Source organism: Salvia miltiorrhiza, chromosome 5 (assembly GCF_028751815.1).
Source record: "Salvia miltiorrhiza cultivar Shanhuang (shh) chromosome 5, IMPLAD_Smil_shh, whole genome shotgun sequence".
In the NCBI taxonomy this organism is placed as follows: domain Eukaryota; kingdom Viridiplantae; phylum Streptophyta; class Magnoliopsida; order Lamiales; family Lamiaceae; genus Salvia; species Salvia miltiorrhiza.
Genome location: NC_080391.1, coordinates 52,749,728 through 52,773,158, shown reverse-complemented (window position 1 = coordinate 52,773,158; position 23,431 = coordinate 52,749,728). Strand labels below are relative to the sequence as shown.

Here is a 23,431-nt window from a genome sequence, read left to right as displayed (position 1 = left end):
CTAAAAATGACACCAATCTTTAGAGACTAAATCAATTCAATGAAGCTCGTTTGATAGGCATGTTAGGATATGATAACATAAGTTAAAATAAATATTAATAAGGGGTGATTCTTATCATTTCCATGTGTTTGATATCCTAGATATGAAACTTTAGATAACATCGAATTCATGTTTGATATCTTAGGGGGTGTATTAGTTCAAGACTTTAATAGATTTCTGCAGACTTTTAAAGTCTGTGTGTATTAGTTCAAGACTTTTAAAAGTCTATGAAAATCTGGGTGTATTCGTTCAAGACTTTTAAAAGTCTATGAAAATCTGGATGTATTCGTTAATCTATGGACTTCAAAGTTGGAATGACTTTCATTGATTTCGTTCAAAAAATAGGCATAAACAAATCCGAACACAGACCACGAGAATTCACAAATCCTGCAAAATCCCCGCGCTCGCTGGGTGCCAGCGGCTGCGGCCAAGAAGCCAGCGGCCGCTGGACCCTAGCGCCCATTGCCAATGATTCCAGCGATTGCTGGGAAACCGCGGGCGCTCACTATCAAACTTGACGCATGCCCAAGTTGCCGAATGGAAATCTGCTACTGCAACCTACTCCACATACTCCAATGACTCCATGCTTACACGTATACATACTCCCATTAAATGCTTCATCATTACCAACCTCAAACCCCCAAATACTTCCAATCCATTATACACTCCATGCTTACACGTATACATACTCCCATTACATGATTCACCATTGCCCACCTCAAACCCCAAATACTTCCAATCCACTATACAGAAGGTATACATACATGTATAAGTCTTGCTCAGTTTTATGTGACTCTCAACATTAAGTAATTGATCAAACCTGAGCAGGGCCGCATGCCAAAGACAAGGCGGAATTCGCTTCACTGTCAAGGGCAGTGCTTCTTTCATGCAAGTGTTGGTCAGCAACGTCGGGTTGGATGGAGAAGTTGTTGCAGTAAAAGTGAAGGAATCGAGGACTGGATGGATTCCCATGGGAAGGAACTGGGGTCAGAACTGGCAGCGGTCGCTGGAACCCAGCGGTCGCTGGGTATCCAGCGCTCATGGGCCCCCAGCGGCCGCTGGAAGTGGGTCTAGCGTAGGGATGGCAATCGGGTACGATGGGTACGGATAGTGACTATCCATACCCATACCCACGAACTAAATGGATAGTGGTTGCTACCCACGAAACTACCCATGGATATCAAATGGTATCCAAACCCGCTACCCGCGGATACCCGCTACCCATCGGGTATCCGCGAAACTCGCTATCCGACGGGTATCCGTCACCCACTATCCGACGGATACCCGCTATCCGCCGGATACCCACGAAATAGAATTTAAATATAAATTTACAACAAATTTAATAGAAAAAAAAATCAACACAAATAGCATAGTTCAAATCCACAAAGAACAATATTTTAATTCAAATTTACAAAGAACAATGTTCAAATTCATCAACTAAAATATAAAATCCAACAAAGAACAATGTATATAATTGCTCGACAGTAGAAATAGAACCCTCTTCATTGAACTCTTCTTCTTCATCTTCAAGACAAGTCCAAAAGCTTCCATTCTTTCATTTAGCTCAGTATTAGACTTTGGGCCTTATTGTTTGGGCCTATTTTAAAATATAAAATACTAGCCCATAATCTCAAAATATGTATTTAAAGCCCATATTTTATAGAATTTTTTGTGGATATTTGACGGGTAATTGACAGATAATTGGCGGGTATTTTTCGCGGGTAAACGGGTTTCGCGGGTATGGATAGTAAGTATCCAAACCCATACCCACGAACTAAATGGATAGTGAATTGTACCCACGAAACTATCCGTGGATATCAAATGGTATCCAAACCCACCCTAATGGGTTCGGGTTTTCGCGGATATCCACTACCCGCGGGTAGATTGCCATCCCTAGTCTAGCGCTCGTTCGATTCCCGCGCTCGCTGGATTTGTGGATTTCAAGTCCAAAAATATCACGCCAAATTCTTGTTAATTCATTAAAAATCTGACCAAGAATTCATTCAAAATCATGAAAAATCCGTGAGAATTCTATAGACTTTTAAAATCCACGGACTTTTAAAATCTACAGAAATCTTGAACTAATACACCCCCCTTAAAATATGTATTACATCTGAAATTTATAATTTTAACTTTATAAAATTTTAGAAAAGACGAATACGCCCTAGGAATTAAAAAATAAAAAATAAGTAACAATCACCGTCTACCCATTGTATTGAAACGAAATAAAATTAATCAATGCATTGCCTTCACCAAAATCGAACAGCGAAGCAATTATAATTATTTGAGTAACATCAAATTCACCAATATTAATCAAGGGTTAATGGTTCTTTTTACCTATTCTCAAACACAAAAAATAAAAAATACCCACTATAATTTTTTTCTATAAAAACTGCCAATTTTGAGTTTGAAAGGACAAAGGTACCCTTACATAATTCATAAAAAATGTTGAAATCGCGAACTTTGCTCGACATGCTCGACTAATACACGTCGAACATCAGTGGTAAATACACTAATGCTCGACATGCATTAGTCGAGCATTGCGTATGTGTGATAAGTATATAATGCTCGACATGCTTGACTTTTGCGAGTCGAATAATAATGATAAATACTGCAATTCTCGACATGCTCAACCATTACTAGTCGAGTAATCAAACATTTGTAGTCGAGCACTCTTAGAAAATAAATTAATGCTCGACATTTATCGTTTACAAGTCGAGCATCAGTGTAAAATACACTAATGCTCGACATAAGAGCAAAAATATCATAAATAGGTAGATTTATATATTTTATAAAAGATGAATATTTTTTATATTTTATTTTTCAAAATGGGTTATAGTATCATTTTGCCCCACTAATCAATGCATTGCCGTCACCAAAATCGAACAGCGAAGCAATTATAATTATTTGAGTAACATTAAATTCACCAAAACTAATACACAGCCTTCATCAAACCTTTGCATAAAGAAATTGGAGACGCTAAGCAACCAAACTCATTTATTTTGGATCTGTGGAAAATAATTGAAAGCAAAGATGAAATTGGAGATTTGATTTATCCAACTCATACCACTCAACGACGACGAAGGATGTGAATTCCTGGCAATCGCTTGTGCATTGGACGATGAATTTCTGACAATGAATTTAACGTTGAACGCTGTAAATTCGTCTGAATAAAATCAAAGTCCAAACAAAAACTTTCTACTCCACCTATTCTCTCAGCCGGCGTCGATATTTTAATTGCACCGCCTACTCGGCGACATAGCCCTCGACGCCGCCGCCTTCACCTACTCATGCTCAATCATATAGATGAGGATACTATTGAGGTAGACAATAAGGTAATTTTGTCTACCCATATTCTAATAAGATGTTATTACTGAGGCAAGAAAACATATTGTAGGTCTCGCTCAAGATTTCTTTACTAAAAAAAGAACAATAATTTTTGTCTAGGCTTTTAATAAGCACGAGTCTTCTAGTTTAATAATATTGGATATCAAACAACTGATAATTTTGTTATGTGAGCCTTATCAAGCTTATCAAACATGACCTTATTTTGATAATTAGTACTCCTAGTGTATCATTTCTAATTATGAACATTTTAAAGTATACCGCAACCTGTATATTTGTAATATTAATACTTTTATGTTGATTTTTTTTAAAACAATATTGAATCTTAAAGGTATCTAATACAATTACGATATTATTCATGCTCAAAAGAAAAGAAAAAAAGATATGTGTAAGGTTCGATATTGAGTGCTCGTTTGTTTCAAGTAAAGGAATAGAAAGAGAATTTAATCAAATAAAAGAGTGAAATGATAACAATAATAATTACTTTTATTGAGTATTTGGTTAAATAATGAAAATTGATTCTCTTTCTTTTGTTTCCCCTCGACTTTTAGGGATAACAAATTGGATGAAGGGTAATGGTTAACTCATCACCCAAATCAAACAACTAAGTATAATGAATTCAATTAATTGAAAATTTTTCGAACCTCTGAAAACACTCAATCAAACGTGGATTGAGGGTGTATTCGTGGCTTATAATGTAAAATCATTGACGTGTTGGTTATAAATTCCGTGGGTATTACCGGCACAAAATATAATAATGTATAACATCAATATAAAAGTAAGTTTAAATATATGAAAATTATTTTAAGTCGAGTTGTAATGGAGTATAATTCAGACATAATTTTCGAAAAAAAAATATATAATTCAGACTTATAGTAATTTAACAAAATTCAGGGTTTAAGATCAGCCAAAATTCCCCCAATTCGTGCCCACAGTCGTGACACTCACCCAACCCAACCTTACTCCACTTTTTAATAAAATATTCATTTCTCTCTCATCCACCTACACAACCCACAACCTAACACAATTTTTACTCCCAATGGTGACACCAACCCAACCTACATATTTTTTCTTTTCACTTTATTTTTAAATTATCTTAATATCTAAAATAAAATATAAATATAAATTAAATATTTATTTATTATATTTAATAAATAAAATAAATATTTTTTAAACAAAATTGTAATTATATTATAATTAAACATTGTCATATATTATAATTGATATTTAACTCAATCACAAAGGAAGATTACAAGAATTAAACATACAACTGAAATTAAATATAGCAAAGTACAATACGTGAAATTTAAAAATACAATTAGAAAATGCAAATTACATATTTAATTGCCAGTGCCAAATTTTTCCCATACATGCTCAATCAAATCACATTGAAGAGTCCTATGAGCTTCTCTATTGCGAAGTTGATCTCTATTAGTCATATAAGTAGACAAGCTCGCAATACGTTCAGTAGAATAGCGAAAATGTTCGCCATCTTCTGTTTGTACTCTTGTAGGTGTATCCATAAAAAATTCTGTTGGATCATAATAATTTTGGTAGGTATCTCGTTCATCCTCGACTATCATATTATGCATGATGATACAAGCCATCATAATTTTTCCCATCAAAACTTTATCCCAAACAAGACATTTCCAGCGACCCATTTGTTTCCATTTTCGTTAAGACGTTTCCAGCGACCTTTCATCGATTCAATGTTTCGTTCGTTGAGCTCATTTGGATTTTCTGCTTGGGTGTTGTGATACAATTTATGAACACGTGCCCAAAGCGATTCCCCTCTTTGATTTTTTCCTCGAATGTTATCTTCGCTAGCATAGATCCAAGATGACATAAGGGCAACATCTTCCTTCACACACCAAGCTACATTTTTTGCCCCTTTATGATTTTTGTTCGGGCGTTGTTGAACACCCATAAACAAATTACGAGAGACATTTTCTGGTGTGGAAATTCTTTGAGATGTAGGGATCTGACTTAGATTTGGAGAAAATTGAGATTCATAAAATTGAGAATTTGGTTGATTTTCGAAATTTGGAAAAAAAGGAGGAGTCGGATAAGATGAAAAATTTGCAGAATCTTGAGGATTAGGATAATCTTGGGAGTTTTGATGATTTTGAGAATTTGGATAATAATAATTGGGATAATTTGGATCCATAATGAAAATATAGTGAAATGAAGAAAGAGAGAGTTTTTGTTTAGGTGTAAAAATATAGTGAAGTTAGGCTCTATTTATAGAGCAAAAAATAAGAAAAATTTTAATATAATTTTAATATATTTTTTATAAAAAAAACATTATAAAATTTTATTTATTCAAATATTTAATCAACCACTTAAAAATTGACAAGTGGCATAAAAAGGAGAAAAGTGGGAGGCGTGACACTGGGGCGGCAGATCCCCCAGGTCACCCATTTTGGATGACTTTTGATTTAATTTAATTACCCCATCTTTTTGTCGTTTCTGGTGACCCCCTCCTCGGGGTCACCGTTGGGGGTAGTCTCAAGAATTCAGGGGCAATAAATCGCCGCTGGCATTTATGTAACCGCGGCGTTGAAAATCCGAGCTGCGAAAGATGCTGGTGAAGAGCGGGAATGCATCGATTAGGGATCGGACACAGGAGTTCTTAGGGATAGCGGAGAGGGTGAAGAAGCCACTGTCGTCACAGAATGGGCCGAGCAGCAGTGGGTCGAAGCCGTCGGAGCCGCCGCGGTCGGCTATGGCTATGCAATCCGAGTTCAATCGGAGGGCGTCGAAAATTGGGTTCGGGATTCACCAGACTTCTCAGAAGCTAGCTAAGCTGGCAAAATGTGGGTAATTATTCTTATTTTTTGTACGTTTTGAGTATTAGTATTAACTTTTAAAAGGTTTTTTCGGCTGTGGTTTTGAGTAGTGTTGTTTGGTTTCTATATATTGGCTAAGGTAATACTATCAATGTGGTTTTGGGGTTTTATTATAGCGAATTTCGATAATTTAGTCAATTCAGTGTATCTTCCATTGTGAGTATAAGTCTGAGGATTGAATGAATTGCGCCATGCCTCTGATTATAGTTTATTGTTTATGCGGTAGAATTTCTGTTGAATTCGATCACAAAGCATTGGATGCAAGATTTTAGGTTTCACCAGACAATTTAGAAGTTGGCTATGTAGTGATTTTAGCTGTGCTTTTTAGTGATATGCTTTCTATTGGTCTATGTGCTGCTTGAGGAACTGTGAGATTTGTATGTAGGTGGACTTTCGACTTAATGTACTTTTTACGATTTTGTTTGTGCAGACATGTATTGCTTGAGCTATGTCTGTAACCATATTTGGCTATAGTTGATAGGTTTTCTGTGTTATAAGTGTACTTTCAGTTATGGGTTGCTCTCAAGTCAGTTTGTGCTTCAAGGATTCGAGACTTTAGAGAACGGAAGATTCTTTGATGATCTTAGAACCCTGCAACCAACCTCTTATACTTGTTTTGGTGACAAAATGAAATGAATGAATATGCATCCTTATGTATGATTGGTTGTCCTAGGTTGGTATGGGAATATGAAATCTAAGCCATGCTGCCAAATTTCATGTTGACTTGTGATCTGCAGGCAGTATTGGAGATTGCCGTTCCTTCCTCTATTCTTGTAGTATTTTTTAAGAGCGACCATTAGTTAAGGTTGAGTCAATATATGTACGAATATATTTTTAAGGTATCTTTAAAATGACTTAGAAGATTATGATTTCCATGGACTTAATGGGTCCTGGTTGAACGATCATTTGTTCCAACTTTTTTTCTTTTAATTTAGTTTGTTTCAGGGGGAGAGGGAGTGGGGATTGAATTGTATGATCTATAAAGTGTTATATAGGCTGAATTGAAGAGAATTTTGATTTATCCAGAATATTAATTTATATTTACACTGTAAAAATTGCGACCGATGGCTGAATCCTGTCCTGTTTCGCCGATCCGTGAGTACTACATTTTTAATAATTTTTTTGTCTGCCCTATGGGAATGTTTTGATTGCTGTGTACAGGGGCAGAATAAATTTTAGGAGTTTTTACTCTATCAGTTAATTATTTTCAGCACCAAAATGTCTAAGCCTATTCTTAAGGTTAATATTTAATTCTGTCTTTGTGATTGTACTTTTTGAATTTTATAATGTTAAGGTCAAAGTTAACATGACGACTTCTACTGTAGTGGCAAAGAGGAGTTCAGTATTTGATGACCCTACCATGGAAATCCAGGAGCTAACTGCACTTATTAAGCAAGATATAACGGCTCTTAATTCTGCAGTAGTTGATCTACAGTTACTCAGCAATTCACGTAATGAAAGTGCGCAGACATCCACCGACAACACAACTCATTCAACTACAGTTGTTGATGATTTGAAGAATCGTTTGATGAGCACAACACAGGAGTTCAAGGATGTTTTGACCATGCGAACAGAGGTGAACCTGGAAATATCTCCATTTTCATTTTGTTAGAAACTGCAGTAACTTTTATATTTCTGTAAATTTTCAATCACACTGGACATGTATTTTAACAGAACTTGAAGGTTCACGAGAACAGGAGGCAGTTATTTTCTTCTTCTGCGTCCAAGAATGCTACAAACCCTTTTATTCGCCAGCGTCCTTTGGCTGCAAAATCTGCTGCCACTACCTCAGCCGCCCCTCCTCTTCCATGGGGTAGTGGGGGAGAATCTTCATCACAGATGTTTCCCAAGTAAGACCAGTAATAAAGTTGATTTTTCTCCCCAACTTCATCTCCACAAGAATGTTTTGATTCTCCCTTTCACAAAAACCATTTACTGTAGTGCTCGGCGTAGTGTTTTGATGATACATGCTGAGCAGATCAGTTTCATGTGAATTTGCCAAGATATAAGGAGATTCATTTGCTGGAAAAACTTATTCTCATGAACTCCTTTCACAGGAGTCAGGTGGACGGGGAATCTCAGCCCTTACTACAGCAGCAACAAAATCAACAGCAACAGCAACTGGCTCCACTACAAGACAGCTACATGCAGAGCAGAGCCGAGGCTCTTCAGAACGTGGAATCAACAATTCATGAGCTGAGCAGTATCTTCAATCAGCTAGCGACCTTAGTTTCTCAGCAGGGAGAGATTGCTATCAGGTCACCTAGATAATTTAATTACAAATACATGTAGCACTCTGTATATGCTAAATGATATGTAGCGTAACTATAAGTACTTCTATCACGCTATTACCATGTTTACTCTAACAAACTGGTGGCAATGCAATTGTTTTGAGCTTTTGTGGAGAGAGTTGGAAGAAAAGTTAAAATATGATGTATTGGGAAGTTTGATATACTAGTAAGAAAAATGCATTGGCAAGCGTCAACGTGTCTGGTTATGTTTTGGAAGAAAGAATTGAAAAATAGTAGTGGGGAGAAGCAGAGTAAACTCTCCAGTATCATTTTTGTCCTGACCAAACTCACTGTCAATTACTATGCATAGCTTGATGTTCATTTGGCTTAGAATTTGTTATGATATAGGCATATGGTGATAGAGTCGAAATTCTAAATGGTTTGCACTTCCTGATCCTGATTTCTTGAATTTTTAGGTCTTCTTGCATCGACTCTCGTTATTTATAATTTGTTTGCAACAGGATTGACGAGAACATGGATGACACACTGTCGAATGTGGAAGGGGCTCAGGGAGCTCTTCTCAAGTATCTCAACAGCATCTCCTCGAATCGGTGGCTGATGATGAAGATCTTCTTTGTATTGATTTTCTTTCTCATGATATTCCTATTCTTTGTGGCCTAATGAGTTGAGATCCGGCATTTCCTTTCTGCAGGGATATAAAGAATTGATCATTGCTATCAGTTATAATATTTTCTTAATCTTTTTCGGTAGATTTTGGCTCTTTTGTGCAAGTGCAATTGTTATGGAATCTGTGTGTTTTGTTGCTATGAAATATCAAAGGGTTGATTTGAAGATGTAACATTCATAATGAGAGGGTGTGATATTACAAAAGTATGGTAATTTCTTGTTTCAGTGATCTTATTTTTACTTTTCTTTCCTTGTCGAAAATCACATAGGTGCGTTCTCTTTGGTTGTAAATTTATCATAGAAAATGAAGGATAAACAAAATTGGGTTAATTGCCCATAAAATACTGAACTTTTATCCAATTCTGGTTTTGCACACAAACTTTGAATTGTGGTGTGATAATTACTAAACTTTTGATTTTATCTGATTTTGCTACTAATTCAAATTCCGGCCAAATAGCAAGCTAATATATAATATAGTGTGCCAATTTTGACGTGACGTATTTATTATTGCGTGACAATTAGTTGACAAAATAATATTTGTTATTTAATTTCTTATCAATTAAAAAAGAACACAAAGCAAATAACTCAAATTGTCAATAATTTAATATATCAAATCAAATAATAGTATTTTTTTAGTTGAATTAATTAATTGAATAAATTCGATAATAGTAAGGGATTCTTCGAATTTAGGTGCGTCAACCAAAGAACATTTTAATTATCAATCACTTAATATATAAAAAATTTATTTAGCTAAGTAATAAAGTTTATTAAATTTTCATTATCTAAATATTAATTTTTTTATAAACTATATATATTTATACTATTTGAATGACTTCTATTTTATATATTGGAGTAATCAGTTGTGTAATAGTGAACTAGAAAAAATTGATTTAAACTTGAGAATTAAAAAAAATACTAGTATTAATTGATTTGATATATTAAGTTATTGACAATTTGGGTTATTTGCTTTGTGTTCTTTTTTTATTATTATTAATAAGAAATTAACAATAGATACGTCACGTCAAATATTTGCACATCATATTAGCATGGTATTTGGCCGGAATTTGGATTTATAGCAAAATCAGATAAAATCTAAAGTTTAGTAATTTTCATGTTACATTTCAAAGTTGAGTAAAATTTTGGAATAGCCAAAATGGATCATAAAACACAAATTATGGCTACTCATTGAAAAAACATAAATTTTGGCCATTTTTTTAGCTTAGGGACGTTTTTGCCCTTAATTGGGCGGACTGGGTAGGGTCAGGAGCGCGGGTCGCGTGCCGGGTAGGATCAGACACGCGGGTCGGGTTAGGCACTTATGGCACTATTAGTGCCATAAGTGCCAACGAATTTTTTTTTTACTCCCCCTGCTCTGTCTACCCCCCAGACCCCCGACCCCACCCACCCCCAAGCCAAAATCAAAAAAAAAAATTTACTCCCCCTAGATAAAAATAAATCAAATTTTACTTTTGTTATTTTATTTTATGGCACTAATAGTGCCATAAGTGCCAACGAAAATCCAAAATAAAATAAAGTAAAATGGTCTTTTTAGCACTTATGGCACTATTAGTGCCATAAGTGCCAAACATGCAGAACAAATATAGAAACAACAGCATCATCTAAACCCTAGATGGAACATTTAAACCCTAAATGGATAATCTAAACCCTAAATAGAATATCTAAACCCTAGGGGAAGTGTTTAAAAAGTTCCTTTTGGCTTGGGGGTGGGTGGGGTCAGGGGTCTGGGGGGTAGACAGGGCAGGGGGAGTAAAAAAAAAATTTCGTTGGCACTTATGGCACTAATAGTGCCATAAGTGCCTAACCCGACCCGCGTGCCTGATCCTACCCGGCACGCGACCCGCGCTCCTGACCCTACCCAGTCCGCCCAATTAGGGGTATATTAGGCATATTGCCTAATTAATGGCCATAATTTGTGTTTTTTCAATTAGTGGCCAAATATTGTGTTTGCATGTTCAATGTGGCAATTTGACACCATTATTTCTTTCAAAGTTTGTGTGCAAAATCAGAATTGGAAGAAAGTTCAGTATTTTATGGGCAATTAACCCAACAAAATTTAACCCTTTAAATTCTTCATTTCTTTTCCCACATTTCCTACTTGACCCTTACTCTGTTACTCATCCCTTATTTACACTACAAATAAGGGATAATATTATCACACCATTTTTGGAGGGATAATTTGTAGTGTAAATGAGGAATGAGTAAGGGTCAAATAGGAAATGTGAAAAAAAAAATGAAGAATTTAAAGGGTGAAATTTTGTTTATCCCTCATTTTATCATGAATTTACAACCAAAGAGAACGTACCTTTACGCGTTAAAATTGACATAAATTCGATTTTTTAGGCTACAATTGTTTTATATTATCATGTTAAATTAGTATAAGTATTTTTCTTTAAAATAACAGGGTTTAATATTTTACAAAATAAAATTGAAGAAAAAATTTTGTTGCGCGTAAAATATTTCGAAATCTAAGATTGTTGGTCTTTTAAAATATTTTGTTGACGATGGCACCACACATATTTTAAAATATTTCAACCTTTATCCTTAAAATTAAAATACCGAAAATGTAAACCTAATATACCCTATTTTTTTCTTGTCAAAATGTTCATTTTACGAAATAATTGACCAAGCTCCGAACTGTGCAAGTTAGGTACGTCATCAAAGTTCAAGCACAAGTTTGATTTGTCATTCAATTTTTCTGCTGCTTCCTTTTCTTATATATATAGATATATTCTTTTGGCATATAATAGCAAAAAAAATGGTCAAGTACATGTTTTAATTAGAATCAAGGTTAAATATTTTAAGTCAACTCAGAAAAAAAGGTTAAATATTCTTGAATGACGTACAAGTAAAAATATACTACAAGTCAACATGCTATGTTTATCACTTAAGATATTTGGAATTTGCAAATTGCATTAAAAGATCCAATTATTGTTTTTGCGTTTCTTATTTATTCCGAGCAAAAATTATGAAATTCGATTGTTATTTCTAACAAAAGATAGGCAACTATTACTACTGCATTTGAATTTCACCATTAAAAAATATAAATAAAAGGATTATTTTGAGATGCATTTAAAATAAATAGATTCTTCTATTTAGTTTTCTCATGAAAAATTACTTCAAATACATTATCATTCCCGAATTGATCTAAAACATTCTCACATATATTGAATCTATATTAAATCTCACAATTCAAAATTTAAATAAAAATAAATTTAAATAAATTACCATTGCCGAATTTGAACATATAAAATAAATAAAATGATGCTTAGATGTATTTTAAATAAATAATCTATTGATTATATAAAGAGCTACATATTGAAGAGCTCTTCACTATTCTCTATCATAAGGGGCACTTTCACAATTTAGTATTGTTTCACTCTCAATTCTACACTTTATGATATTTTTTCATTTGTTTTCATACTAAACTTAATCAATTCACAACCCAAATAAAAGGTTCAATCTTCATTAATACATTAGATCATCTATCTTTCTCACATTGATATTCTATTAAATTTAATCTTGAGAAAATCTTGATAAAGAAATACTTATAATATGTATTTCAGATAAAAAATAGTTTACCACAATTTTTTAATAGTTGCAATAGTATTTCATATTAAATTTATATTTATGTTAAACTTCATAATTTTCAAGGTCTAAAAAATTGTAATTAGATTTCGATATTTGCAAACCTAAATAAAAGTATAGATGTTTTTGAAATAAGTATGTTATTCAATTGAATTTGATCATATAAAATAAATAAAATAATACTTACATGTATTTTAAATAAATAAGTTATTCAATTTAATTTGATTATATAAAATAAAGAAAATGATACCAAGATATATATAAAATAAATAAATTCTTCAATTTAATTAGGTCGTATAAAATAATTTGAAATAAATCTCCATTTCCACATTAATCTCATAATGATATATCTAAATAAAATGTTTAATCTTCATTCATGTATTAGCTTATCATCGTTCCCACATTGATATTTTATCATTCTCACATTGATCTTTATTGAACTTCGACATGAAAAAAAATATAAATAAAAGGATACTTTTGAGATGCATTTAAAACAAATAGATTCTTCTATTTAATTTACCTAAGAAAAATAATTTCACATAAATTATCCTTCCTGAATTGATCTTACACATTCTCATATATATTGAATTTATACTAAGATATATGTGTAATAAATAAAATTTTCAATTTAATTTTTCATGTAAAATAATTTGAAATAAATATGCATTTCCACATTAATCTCATAATGATATATCTAAATAAAAGGCTTAATCTTCATTCATATATTGGCTTATCAATTATCATCGTTCCCACATTGATATTTTATTATTGCGCATTGATCTTTATTGAACTTCACCATGAAAAAAATATAAATAAAATGATACTTTTCAGATGCATTTAAAATAAATAGATTCTTCAATTAAATTTGGTCATGAAAAATAATTTCAAATAAACTATCATTCTCGAATTGATCTAACACATGCTCATATATATTGAATCTATATTAAATCTCACAATTCACAATTTAAATAAAATGATTATTAAACTTTACTATTTAAAAATCTAAATAAAAAAAATACTTAACTTTGAAAAAATAATAAAAATATATTTAAATATATTTGAAATAAATAGATTCTTATTGTTTGAAATTTTATCGAGATTATTAACTAATTATTGTTTGATATTTTATTTGTTTATATACATATTTTATAAATTTAAACAAATTCGAGAAATTAGTTGATATTATTATATGGGTTTAGGACAAGAATAAGTATTAAAATCAGCACATATCTAATAGGAAAATGGAATACTCCTATGTGGCATCACCATATTTTTGCATTTTTATTTATCCTAATTCTCTAAACATTTTCATATTTATTCATTCTTATTTATCTAAATATTCTCTTCGAACATTGATTTTTTATGAGATTTCACCAAAATAAAATCTATATAAAAGGATGTTCTTACTCTCCAAACCAAAAACCCACATTTAATTGGTGAAGTGATTGAGATTAATACAATTTAAATTGCAATAAAGTTGATCAAATTTATTTAGTTGAATAAAAAATTATTTAATTTTTTAAAAAAATAAATACTCGTGATTAAATAAATTATTTCTTCATTTTAATTTGGTCATGAAATAAGATATTTTGCATATTTTTTTTTTTATTACACATTGATTTTTTATGAAAATTTACCAATTGAAATACTAAATAAATTGATATGATATAATTTGAATATCACATCAATTTTCTCAAGCCTTAGACGAGATGATTCTCAAAACTTAGTTATGGTCTTTCAAACTCAGTTATGATATTTTAAGCTCTAAATAAGATAATGCACAAATGATGATTTTTTAAGCTCTATACAAAATGATGTTTAGAAGTTAATTATAATATATTAATCTCACAAGCTTCAGATTATATAATCTCATATGTCAGCCCTAGTTTTTCAAACTCATAATGAAAATGATGTTTAGAAGTGAATTATGATATTTAAAGCATCAGATAGTGATGTTCAAATGATTGACGCCGAAATAGAAGTTTTATTAAAACGAAGTAAAAAATAACCTACACCCAAGAGAGCACAGACGCAACTGAGGGCCGAGCCTAATTAAAACCTCTTTAAGGAAAACCACAGAGAGGAAACCTTAAAGGGGAAAAAGTGCCAGTCTAAGAAGAAATAAAAACTGGCGGTGAGCGGAGAGGGCCTCCTCAAAAGCTCCGGCCGAGCCATTGCCCCTAGGAAGACCAGCCCACACAAACCAGTGGAAATAAAACATAGTATTTTAAGGTCTAGACGAGATAATGCTCAAAAGTCAGATATCGTCTTTCGAGTTCTTGATGATCATGAGATGAGATGATGCTTATATGAAAAATTAGATCTTAAATTAATTCTTATCCATCAATATATTAAAAATGTACAAAAATTATATAAACGAGTATTTTTACTATTCTAACAACAAGTTAACATTTAATTGACTAATATAATTAAGATTAGTACAATGTAAATTCTATTACATCAAACTAAATTAATTAAAAATTAATTATATTATGCAAAATTAATATAAATAATTTAAATTATAAATTAAAATCCCGTCGAATTTCGACGGGTTATACACTAGTACAAAAATATATATCTTTTCACTTATCTATTCTTTAGTATTGTTGTCTTTTTTTTTTACTTTATCTATCATAACTTACAAGCCATCCTAACAAACTAAGCATATAATTTAAAATAAAAAACTAAATATACTTTGGCGAAAAAACTTATTTTGATAAAGTAGAAACCAAATCGTGATTTGATTTTGTAAGATATTTCTAAGTAAATGGTATAGTTAATATGATTAAATTGGATTTATGAAACATTTGAGTATTTGACGTATATAGAAGAACATAAATTCAGTGGGTCAAAATGAAAATAATAGAAAGTACAAGGACCAAGTTCCTATACAAAGCACAAGTATATAAGAGTGCGTGGCTTCCTCTCTCACGTTATCTGCACCACACCTCCGTCTCCATTTCTGAAACCCTCTCTCTCTCTACATTTCTGTCTCTATAGATAAACATCACTGTATGTATATGCAACACCTATACGCACATTAAACACACACACAGCGAAAGGATATAGATACGGACATCTTTCTTTCACAAATCGTAACCCTAACACACCTCTCTCATTTCGATTTTTTTTTTGTTGTTGTCAATTTGGAACCCTAATTCTCTGTTAGCCTTAGCTTTTTGGAATCGCATTTGCAAATCTGTTGGAAGTTGTGAATAAAGGAAGTTGAAAATCGATAGAAGGTTTTTGGAAATCTGAAATCTAATTATTTGTTTTCTAAAGTTTCGATTAATTTGGAGTTCGTCTAATTTATTTATTTTTGGTGTTTGAATCTACTCTCTTGCGATTGTGTTTTTCTTTTTGGAGCAGTATTTTTGTAGCTTCTGAAACTCTAGGAGTTCTTGGAATCATCGGCAATTGCTGTATCCGAGCTCCGGATTTGGATCAAATTCGAATAAAATTCTGTGTTTCGCCAGGGCTTTTGATAATTCGTGTGATTGGAAATGGTCGGAGGCGGGAATAGAAGGGATGAGGCGTCGTTTACTGTGAGCAACACCAATGTTTTTGCGGCTTTGGAGAGTTTGAGGAAGAAGAAGAAGTCTGACAAAGAGAAGGGGTCCTCCAAGGGGGGCAAGGGCACCTCGAAAGCTGCTGGGAGACAGAATGCCGAAGCAGAGAAGCAGGTGTTCTGGGCTCCGGCACCTTTGACGGTGAAGTCGTGGGCGGATGTTGATGATGAGGATGATGATGATTACTATGCCACCACTGCTCCTCCCCAGGCGATATGGGGTGGTTCAGGTCTGAATGCACCCGAAGAGACTCATAAACCTGATGTTGTGGAGGTATAACGAATGAAGATTATGATATATCATGTATACATGTGTTATTTTTCTTTTCTTGGTGGTGGACTTCCGTGATTGAACTTTATGAGCTTTTCTAGTCTCAAGCATTAGTTGCTAGATGGTCCCTAGTTCTTTAGTGTTTTTTCCTATTTGGACATGTTTCTGACTAATTTTGAGCATGAATGATGAAATGATTCATCATTTTCTATATCTTGCTTTCGGAGATGCCTTTGAGATGGAGGTGTGCTTTGTTATACTAGCCGTTTGTAATGAAGTTGTAACACATAACTTTTAAGTCACGACTTGCTTTGTTATACAATAGTTTCGTAAATGTAAGTTCTTTAGTTGACTTGACTTTGTATATGTCTTGCTAAAAGTGTAGCTTAGCTGAGTTTTTCCATTTTTCCCAGTAATTTATGTGAAACAGCACTGTGCGCACGATAATTTGATGAAATCCTTTTGTCAGATTAGGTTTTGCTTGAACTGGATGTTAAAAAATTTTGAAATATAGCTTGAGTAACCGTAATTTGGGTGGCACTGTTCCACACTGTTATTTGTTTGTGTGATTGACATTAAAAGAGCCTCCACGCTGTTGCCATTTTTTGCAAACATTCATTTAGCTCGTACAAAGTTTCTAACATCAATACAGCTGGAAATTTGATTTTTGTCATGACTGATCTGAAGTATGCTGGCCGAAATGCAGAATCAATAATCTGTATTCTCCAATTGTGCTTTCATTCTTAAAAAAAAGTTTGCCAATGTTTGATTAAAAGATTGACTTTCAGTTAATTGTTAATTTCTTGTTGTATGAGTTTGCTGGTCCTTTGAACTTCTGAAATTGGTGTTTTTCTAATCAAATGGATTATTTCAAATGTGTCATATATCTGATCTTCAATGTACTTATGTTTACCATGGCATGCTTTATATCTGTTGACCATTTGAGTTCTGGTCTGAAATTCTTGGTTTTTCTTATTGAATGTGCAATTTCCAGTTGTTGCCAAGTTGCTTAAGAGGTTATTAATTTATTATTGCTTGCCACTAGACATACATTTGAGATTGTTGTTTTGATCATTGATAGACATATAGCCGCTCTGCCAAGTATTTGATTCAATCTCTCTCTCCCTCCTCCCCATGATTGATAGGCCAGCTCTTCTTACAAATTATATTTTTCTGCCTCTGACCTGATGGTAAATAGTACATGTTTAAATTATACAACTGAGAAGGGATAATAAGGTTCCTTGTTATTATTACTGAATTAACACAATCATAAATCCGGTGCATTGAAATGCGTGAATTTGCACGTTTCACACATAATAGCTAATTCATCCGAATTGCAGGAAAGTGAAAGTGAGGATGAACTTCTTGATGAAGGCGACGATGATGTGGAAGATGGGCATGACCAGGAACCAGAGGTTGAAGAACAGCCTGAACCACTGGTTACAAAGCCTGCAGAAGCTACATCAGCACCTAAAGAGACAGAAAGACAGCTTTCTAAGAAGGAGAGAAGGAAAAAGGAGCTCGCTGAGCTAGAGGCAATTTTAGCTGATTTTGGAGTGAACCCCAAAGAGAAAGCTGAAGATGAGGCATCATCTGGTAACATTCTCCCTTTGTTCAATTATAAATTTGGAGAGAGTCCTAGAAAAAGCCGTTTGATTTATAGTATGATTGCAGAGATATTTTCTCGTTATGCTCTTTGCTGTTCCCTTTTCTTTCAGTTGGATCTTGTGCTATTGTTGTATTTGTTATTCTTTTTTTGGGCATGGAGAAAAAATCGGGGCTTTTATTGTGCAGATGTTGCGAAAGAGCAGAAAGAAGGACAATCTAATGGGAATGCTGATAAGAAGGATAACCCCCCTGCTGAGTCTAAAAGTGCAAAGAAGAAGAAAAAGAAGGAGAAGGCTGCCAAAGAGGTGAAGGAGTCTCAGGACTCGGATGTTCCTAACGGACAAGAGGAGACTGCTGGAACCGAACAGGCGGATGAAGACACTTCTGCTGTTGATGTGAAAGAGAGGCTTAAGAGGGTCGCATCTTCTAAGAAAAAGAAATCAAATAAAGAGATGGACGCTGCTGCAAAAGCTGCTGCTGTGGAAGCTGCTGCTAGGAGTAAAAGACTCGCTGCTGCCAAGAAGAAAGAGAAGAACCATTACAACCAGCAGCCAATTCGGTAAGAGAGATATATAGATCATTGAATCTACATAGAGATGGAGATGTGATTTTATTGCTCACGAATAAACTTGGAGCTCCTTCCCCCGAGTCCTCTCGTTTCACGATCGATGAACTTTGATGTGACGTTTACATGACCCCAGATGATGATTTTGGTTATTGAACTTGTTTCTATTTGGCACTGTTTCCTCTTCCTAGATCAGTTTGTATCATATTAGTACTTGTCATGTATCTATTTCTTTTGGAAATCTGATGGATGTTCTTGCGTTTCAATCGTTTTTTTGGTCCAGCGTAGCTTACTGCATCTCTATTTCTCATGCTACGTCGGGTTCTTCTCGTTGTTTCAGAAAGGTTCTAAGAAAGCCTAAGCCTAGCACGTAATTATGATTTGGATGGTTTTTACATGGGAGTGTAGGCAGAGTTGGGTATGAAAAAAGGTTGGTTTTTCTAGGGTTTACAGAATTGATTTGTGTTCTTGATGACTCTGAAATTCCTTTAGCTATGAGCAAAACCTGCCAAATTCTGAAATCGAATTTGGCATATTGTTGTTTTCTCAAGAAGCGTGGCGTTTTGGTAACATTCTGATCTATCGTGATGTGCATTGATGATTTCGCAATTAAAATTTTGACAATAGTTAGTGCATCATGTTAATAAGCGGAGTTGATGGCATATTGTTTCTCTGTAATAATGAGCGGTGTTGAATGTTGATGGCATGTTGTTTCTCTGTTACTATATGTTTGAGAGTATAAATCAATAACGATGCCTATAATGATATTCATAATTACATATGTCGATTGGACTAATTCATTCACTAGTTTCGAGTTTCGGGTTAGTTCTATCCGATCGTGTGGTATTCAGGTTAAAATTTTCTCCGATTATAAATTTTCAATTATAATTGTAAACTTTTGAGTTTTAAGCCAACCCATCTAGCTAGTTAGACTCAAAAATTTATATAAAAAAAATTAACTAATACACAACTTGAAGCATTTTTTTTAAAATAATAGTATTTGTTACAAATAGATTATTATTATTTTTTTTAAATACTGAAAATTCTACTTATTATTTTAAATTAATTATCTTTAAATAAAGGAAATATACAGATGTCTACCTCAACTATCAGATATTAAAAAAATAATCTATTAATTGATACTATTTTCGTCCATCAAATAACTTTCTAAGGAGCATAGGTTTTAATAAAAGTTAATTGTATATTTGAAAAGTGAAGAATTGTTCTCACAAAAAATGAAGATTACTAAGGTAAAAGTTAATGAAATTGTTTCCAAAAATAGGTTAGGAAGATGTTTTGGGGACAGACCAAAATGAAAAAAGAAGAATATGTTTGAAGGACGAGGGAGTATTAATTAGATAGGTTAACTCAAATACGAATATTCTTTGAACAAATTATATATATATATATATATATATATATATATATATATTGGGGTGGGCTACCGTGAGAGCACATCTTCAAGCAAGAAATAAGAGTAATTTTTTATGTATGAATTTTATGTAGAACACGTATGAATTCGTTATATAAAGGTATGAATTGTGAAAAATAAATTTTTGTTGCCTTTGAAATTCGAATTCAGGATCATAAATTCATCCAACAGGATTACGAATCAACCGTAGATCTTGATGATCTAAGGGCTAAGGGCTGAAAATAATTATTATTTTATATCTTAAAAAATGCTCTTATTTTAGCCCTTCGCCTATGTATTAATGTAATTAATGGTTTAAAATATGTATATATATATACTATTTTCCTTTTGCACAGAAAACTACAAATTCTACTTTCGAATTTAATATGTACTAGTATATACTATTATAAAGTAAAATAAAACCGGCCGGTGTTTCATTTTCATTTTTCATTTTTCCGATCCTTCGCTATGATTCCAAAATTCTCACTTTAATTCTTCCCCAATTTGTTGCTATTATTTTCTATTTTCCGATTCGACCTCAGGTGATCACGAATCCTAGGGTTTCAGAAATCAGCCGCAGTTCGTTCCCAGCGCTCTCAACCTAAGGTGAGAATTCTTCCAATCTGTATTCGTCGCATGCGATCTCGTGGTTGTATACTGCACTTATTGTTTGAAGCTGCGAATCGTGATTCCTTCTCTTATTCATCTCGATTTGTTTGTAACCGTATGATCATGCACTTTCTTGCCTGAATCTTGCTATGTCGCATCGTCGACATGATGTGTAAATGGATAGGATGATTTTTTGTTGATTTTCTGAAAGTCTGCTTCTGTATGATTGCCTGTTCTTGCGAGTTGTCTGTTGAGAAGCGATGTTGTTGTTAAGTGCTCGCGTTTTTATTAATTTTCTTGTTTTGTATTTTGGATGAGTGGTTCGTAAGGTGATATCAAATAAGATACAATTTTCTTTTTACTTCTATTTGTGCAGCCAATCTCTTCTTTTGTCTTGGTTTTGTGCACAAAGTGTAAGAGCTAGGCTTAGAAGTCAGAGTCGATCATGTTTCCATAATCTTTTGTTGTTTCATTACTGTATTTTATGGAACTGTTATGAGGCTAAGTGTTTTGTTTAAGTTACAAAGCTACTCGTGATTATAAAAACAAGCAAGTATTTAAGATGTATTTCTGGTTTTGATTTGTGGGAATAAAATGAAAGTAAAACCAACCATTCAAGTATATTTTCTCTAAAATCGTTGTAGATCACATCTTATGCATGCTGGTTGTAGATCAGAACTTGGTTAGATTTGGCGTTGTTGAACTCTTTTTCTCAAATATATTAAGATGCAATTGATGCTACATAATGGTTGTTCTGTTTAGAGATTCCACTATGTTCTGAATCTCTCTAATGAAAAAAAATTATTCTATGACAAATGCTAGAATAGTTTCATCGTTCTCACAATTCTCAATGTTGCAGCAATGAAGACAGGGTCTTCTTTAAATCCTTATGCAGCATCCTATGTGCCACTCTTTAAAAGAGGTGTTGTTGATGCAAACAAAGAGTTTGGTTCAGCTCAAGAATTTAACAGTGGGAATGAGGTTGGTCAATTTGGCTATCGGCCTGTAAGTACGTTCCCACAAGGTCAGCACCAAAATGTTTCTCAAAGTCATCCCCAAAATGCTGGTGCTCCCCAAACTGCTGAATATCCCAAATGGAAAGATCATCGCAGCAGTGAATTTGTTGCTTCAACGTCACAATACCCAGAAAAACCAAGCAGCTTTGATGAAGACTCTGACATGGACTTGGCTTACCTGCAAATGATCTTTCCTGGAATATCAGAGGAGTCTCTTTCTGATGTCTATCAAGCCAACAGATGTGATTTGGATTCTGCAGTCGACATGCTAAACCAACTTGAGGTACTGCCTGCAAAATTTTCAGTTTACAGGCATTTTAAATTGTATTCTTCATTATAATGCTTCAAAACGGTTGATCATGCTTTTATCTGATGCATAATGATTTCTAGCATGCATACCCTTTTCTTGTCATTTTGTGGTTGCAATTAGGCTGAAATCTTATGTCTAGTCTTGCTCAGAATTAGTGAAGATTGGTACGGATGAAACAATATCAATCAGTAATCTCCATATTCATGTCAAGTTTTTCTATTGCTTACCCTTTTCTGTATGGTTGGTCTAATTTTTATTTAATTCTTACAAGGTGTATGTTCAATGATGTTTAGCTCCATCGATGTTAAGGGTGCTGATTTGATAATTTGTAGGCTTTAGTAATATTTGGAATAGCAAGATTTTTTTTTTGGCAAATCTTACAAGTTCTAGTTGATCATAATTTCGTTTTACGTTTTACAGATCCAGCCTGATGATTCATCAGATAAGCTTCCCGATACACTGGACATTGGCGATGTGCCCGATTCTGTGCCTGTGCTGGTCAAAGCACCACAGGAAGCAAAGAATGCAACCAGTGGAGCTTCAACATCTGCTTCGTCCAACGACATGCCTGCTAAGAGCTAATCTGCATACGAATTTGAAATTTAGCAGTTTTATGGGTATTTTTGTTTTCTGGAATGTGGCTATGAATTTCTGAATCGAGAAAATCCATTTTCTTCTTTCTGTTGTACAAATTGATTGCGTTGTTTCTGTTTTGATCTGGGAACGCAAATTGTATCATAGCATTGATTGTTCAAACAGATTTTGTTTCTTTAAATCACAGCATGATGATGAAGGCTTGAATCCATGTTTTTTAGTCGAAAACTTATGTCAGACTGTCTGATGGGTCGAAAGCTTCAAGTCGTGTTTATAAGAGGAAGTTTACGACAGATCTCTACTAATTAATGAGTCACCAACACTTATATTTGAAGCAATTAAAATATATGTCGTGAAGCTATTAAAATATATATTCTGGTTATAAAAAAATAAATTAATGATAGTAACAATAGCCACTCTATTGGTTGATTGAAAAGAGTCACCAACACTTATATTTGATTATCGTTTTGTCACACAGATTTGGATAGCAATGTATAATTTTTTTTATTTTTTATTTTTATCGATATGTCTTTGAAGTGAAGGAATGCTTTCGTGAAGTAAAATTGGTGAATCTTGCGATCTTAATGGCAACTATTGGACCTCCCTATAAATGCGGCTGTACTCTAATAAAATATTTTTCTCTCTTTTTCTTTTTCAATTTCATCCCACATTTTGTCCATTTAGACTTATGTGATATAACCATAATAACTAACAAAGCACCC

General features: G+C 33.4%; 3 protein-coding genes across 10 annotated transcripts; all 3 read left to right on the top strand.

The window, feature by feature from the left end:
• Positions 1-4,185: 4,185 nt before the first annotated feature.
• On the top strand, positions 4,186-9,316 carry LOC131024948 (syntaxin-32-like). Of its 2 annotated transcripts, XM_057954524.1 has the most exons (6): positions 4,186-4,321; positions 5,891-6,200; positions 7,559-7,809; positions 7,908-8,083; positions 8,291-8,491; positions 8,986-9,316. In XM_057954524.1, exons 2-6 carry the CDS (start codon positions 5,966-5,968, stop codon positions 9,143-9,145), a joined length of 1,023 nt encoding a protein of 340 aa, XP_057810507.1. In that variant the 5' UTR covers positions 4,186-4,321; positions 5,891-5,965; the 3' UTR covers positions 9,146-9,316. The 2 variants fall into 2 exon arrangements, with proteins under 2 accessions (XP_057810507.1, XP_057810508.1); XM_057954525.1 differs by lacking the exon at positions 4,186-4,321 and having other exon boundaries at positions 6,184-6,204; positions 7,528-7,809.
• Positions 9,317-15,674: 6,358 nt separating this feature from the next.
• Positions 15,675-19,035, top strand: LOC131024942 (uncharacterized). 7 transcript variants are annotated; one of them, XM_057954514.1, is made up of 4 exons: positions 15,675-15,769; positions 16,234-16,599; positions 17,937-18,192; positions 18,391-19,035. In XM_057954514.1, exons 2-4 carry the CDS (start codon positions 16,261-16,263, stop codon positions 18,765-18,767), a joined length of 972 nt encoding a protein of 323 aa, XP_057810497.1. In that variant the 5' UTR covers positions 15,675-15,769; positions 16,234-16,260; the 3' UTR covers positions 18,768-19,035. The 7 variants fall into 7 exon arrangements, with proteins under 7 accessions (XP_057810497.1, XP_057810494.1, XP_057810495.1 ...); XM_057954511.1 differs by having other exon boundaries at positions 15,675-15,999; positions 16,127-16,599; XM_057954513.1 differs by having other exon boundaries at positions 15,690-15,999.
• Positions 19,036-20,533: 1,498 nt separating this feature from the next.
• Positions 20,534-22,920, top strand: LOC131024972 (polyadenylate-binding protein-interacting protein 6-like). Its single transcript, XM_057954564.1, has 3 exons — positions 20,534-20,786; positions 21,649-22,088; positions 22,536-22,920. The coding sequence occupies exons 2-3, from the start codon at positions 21,651-21,653 to the stop codon at positions 22,695-22,697; spliced, it is 600 nt and encodes a 199-aa protein (XP_057810547.1). The 5' UTR covers positions 20,534-20,786; positions 21,649-21,650; the 3' UTR covers positions 22,698-22,920.
• The last annotated feature ends 511 nt before the right edge of the window (positions 22,921-23,431 follow it).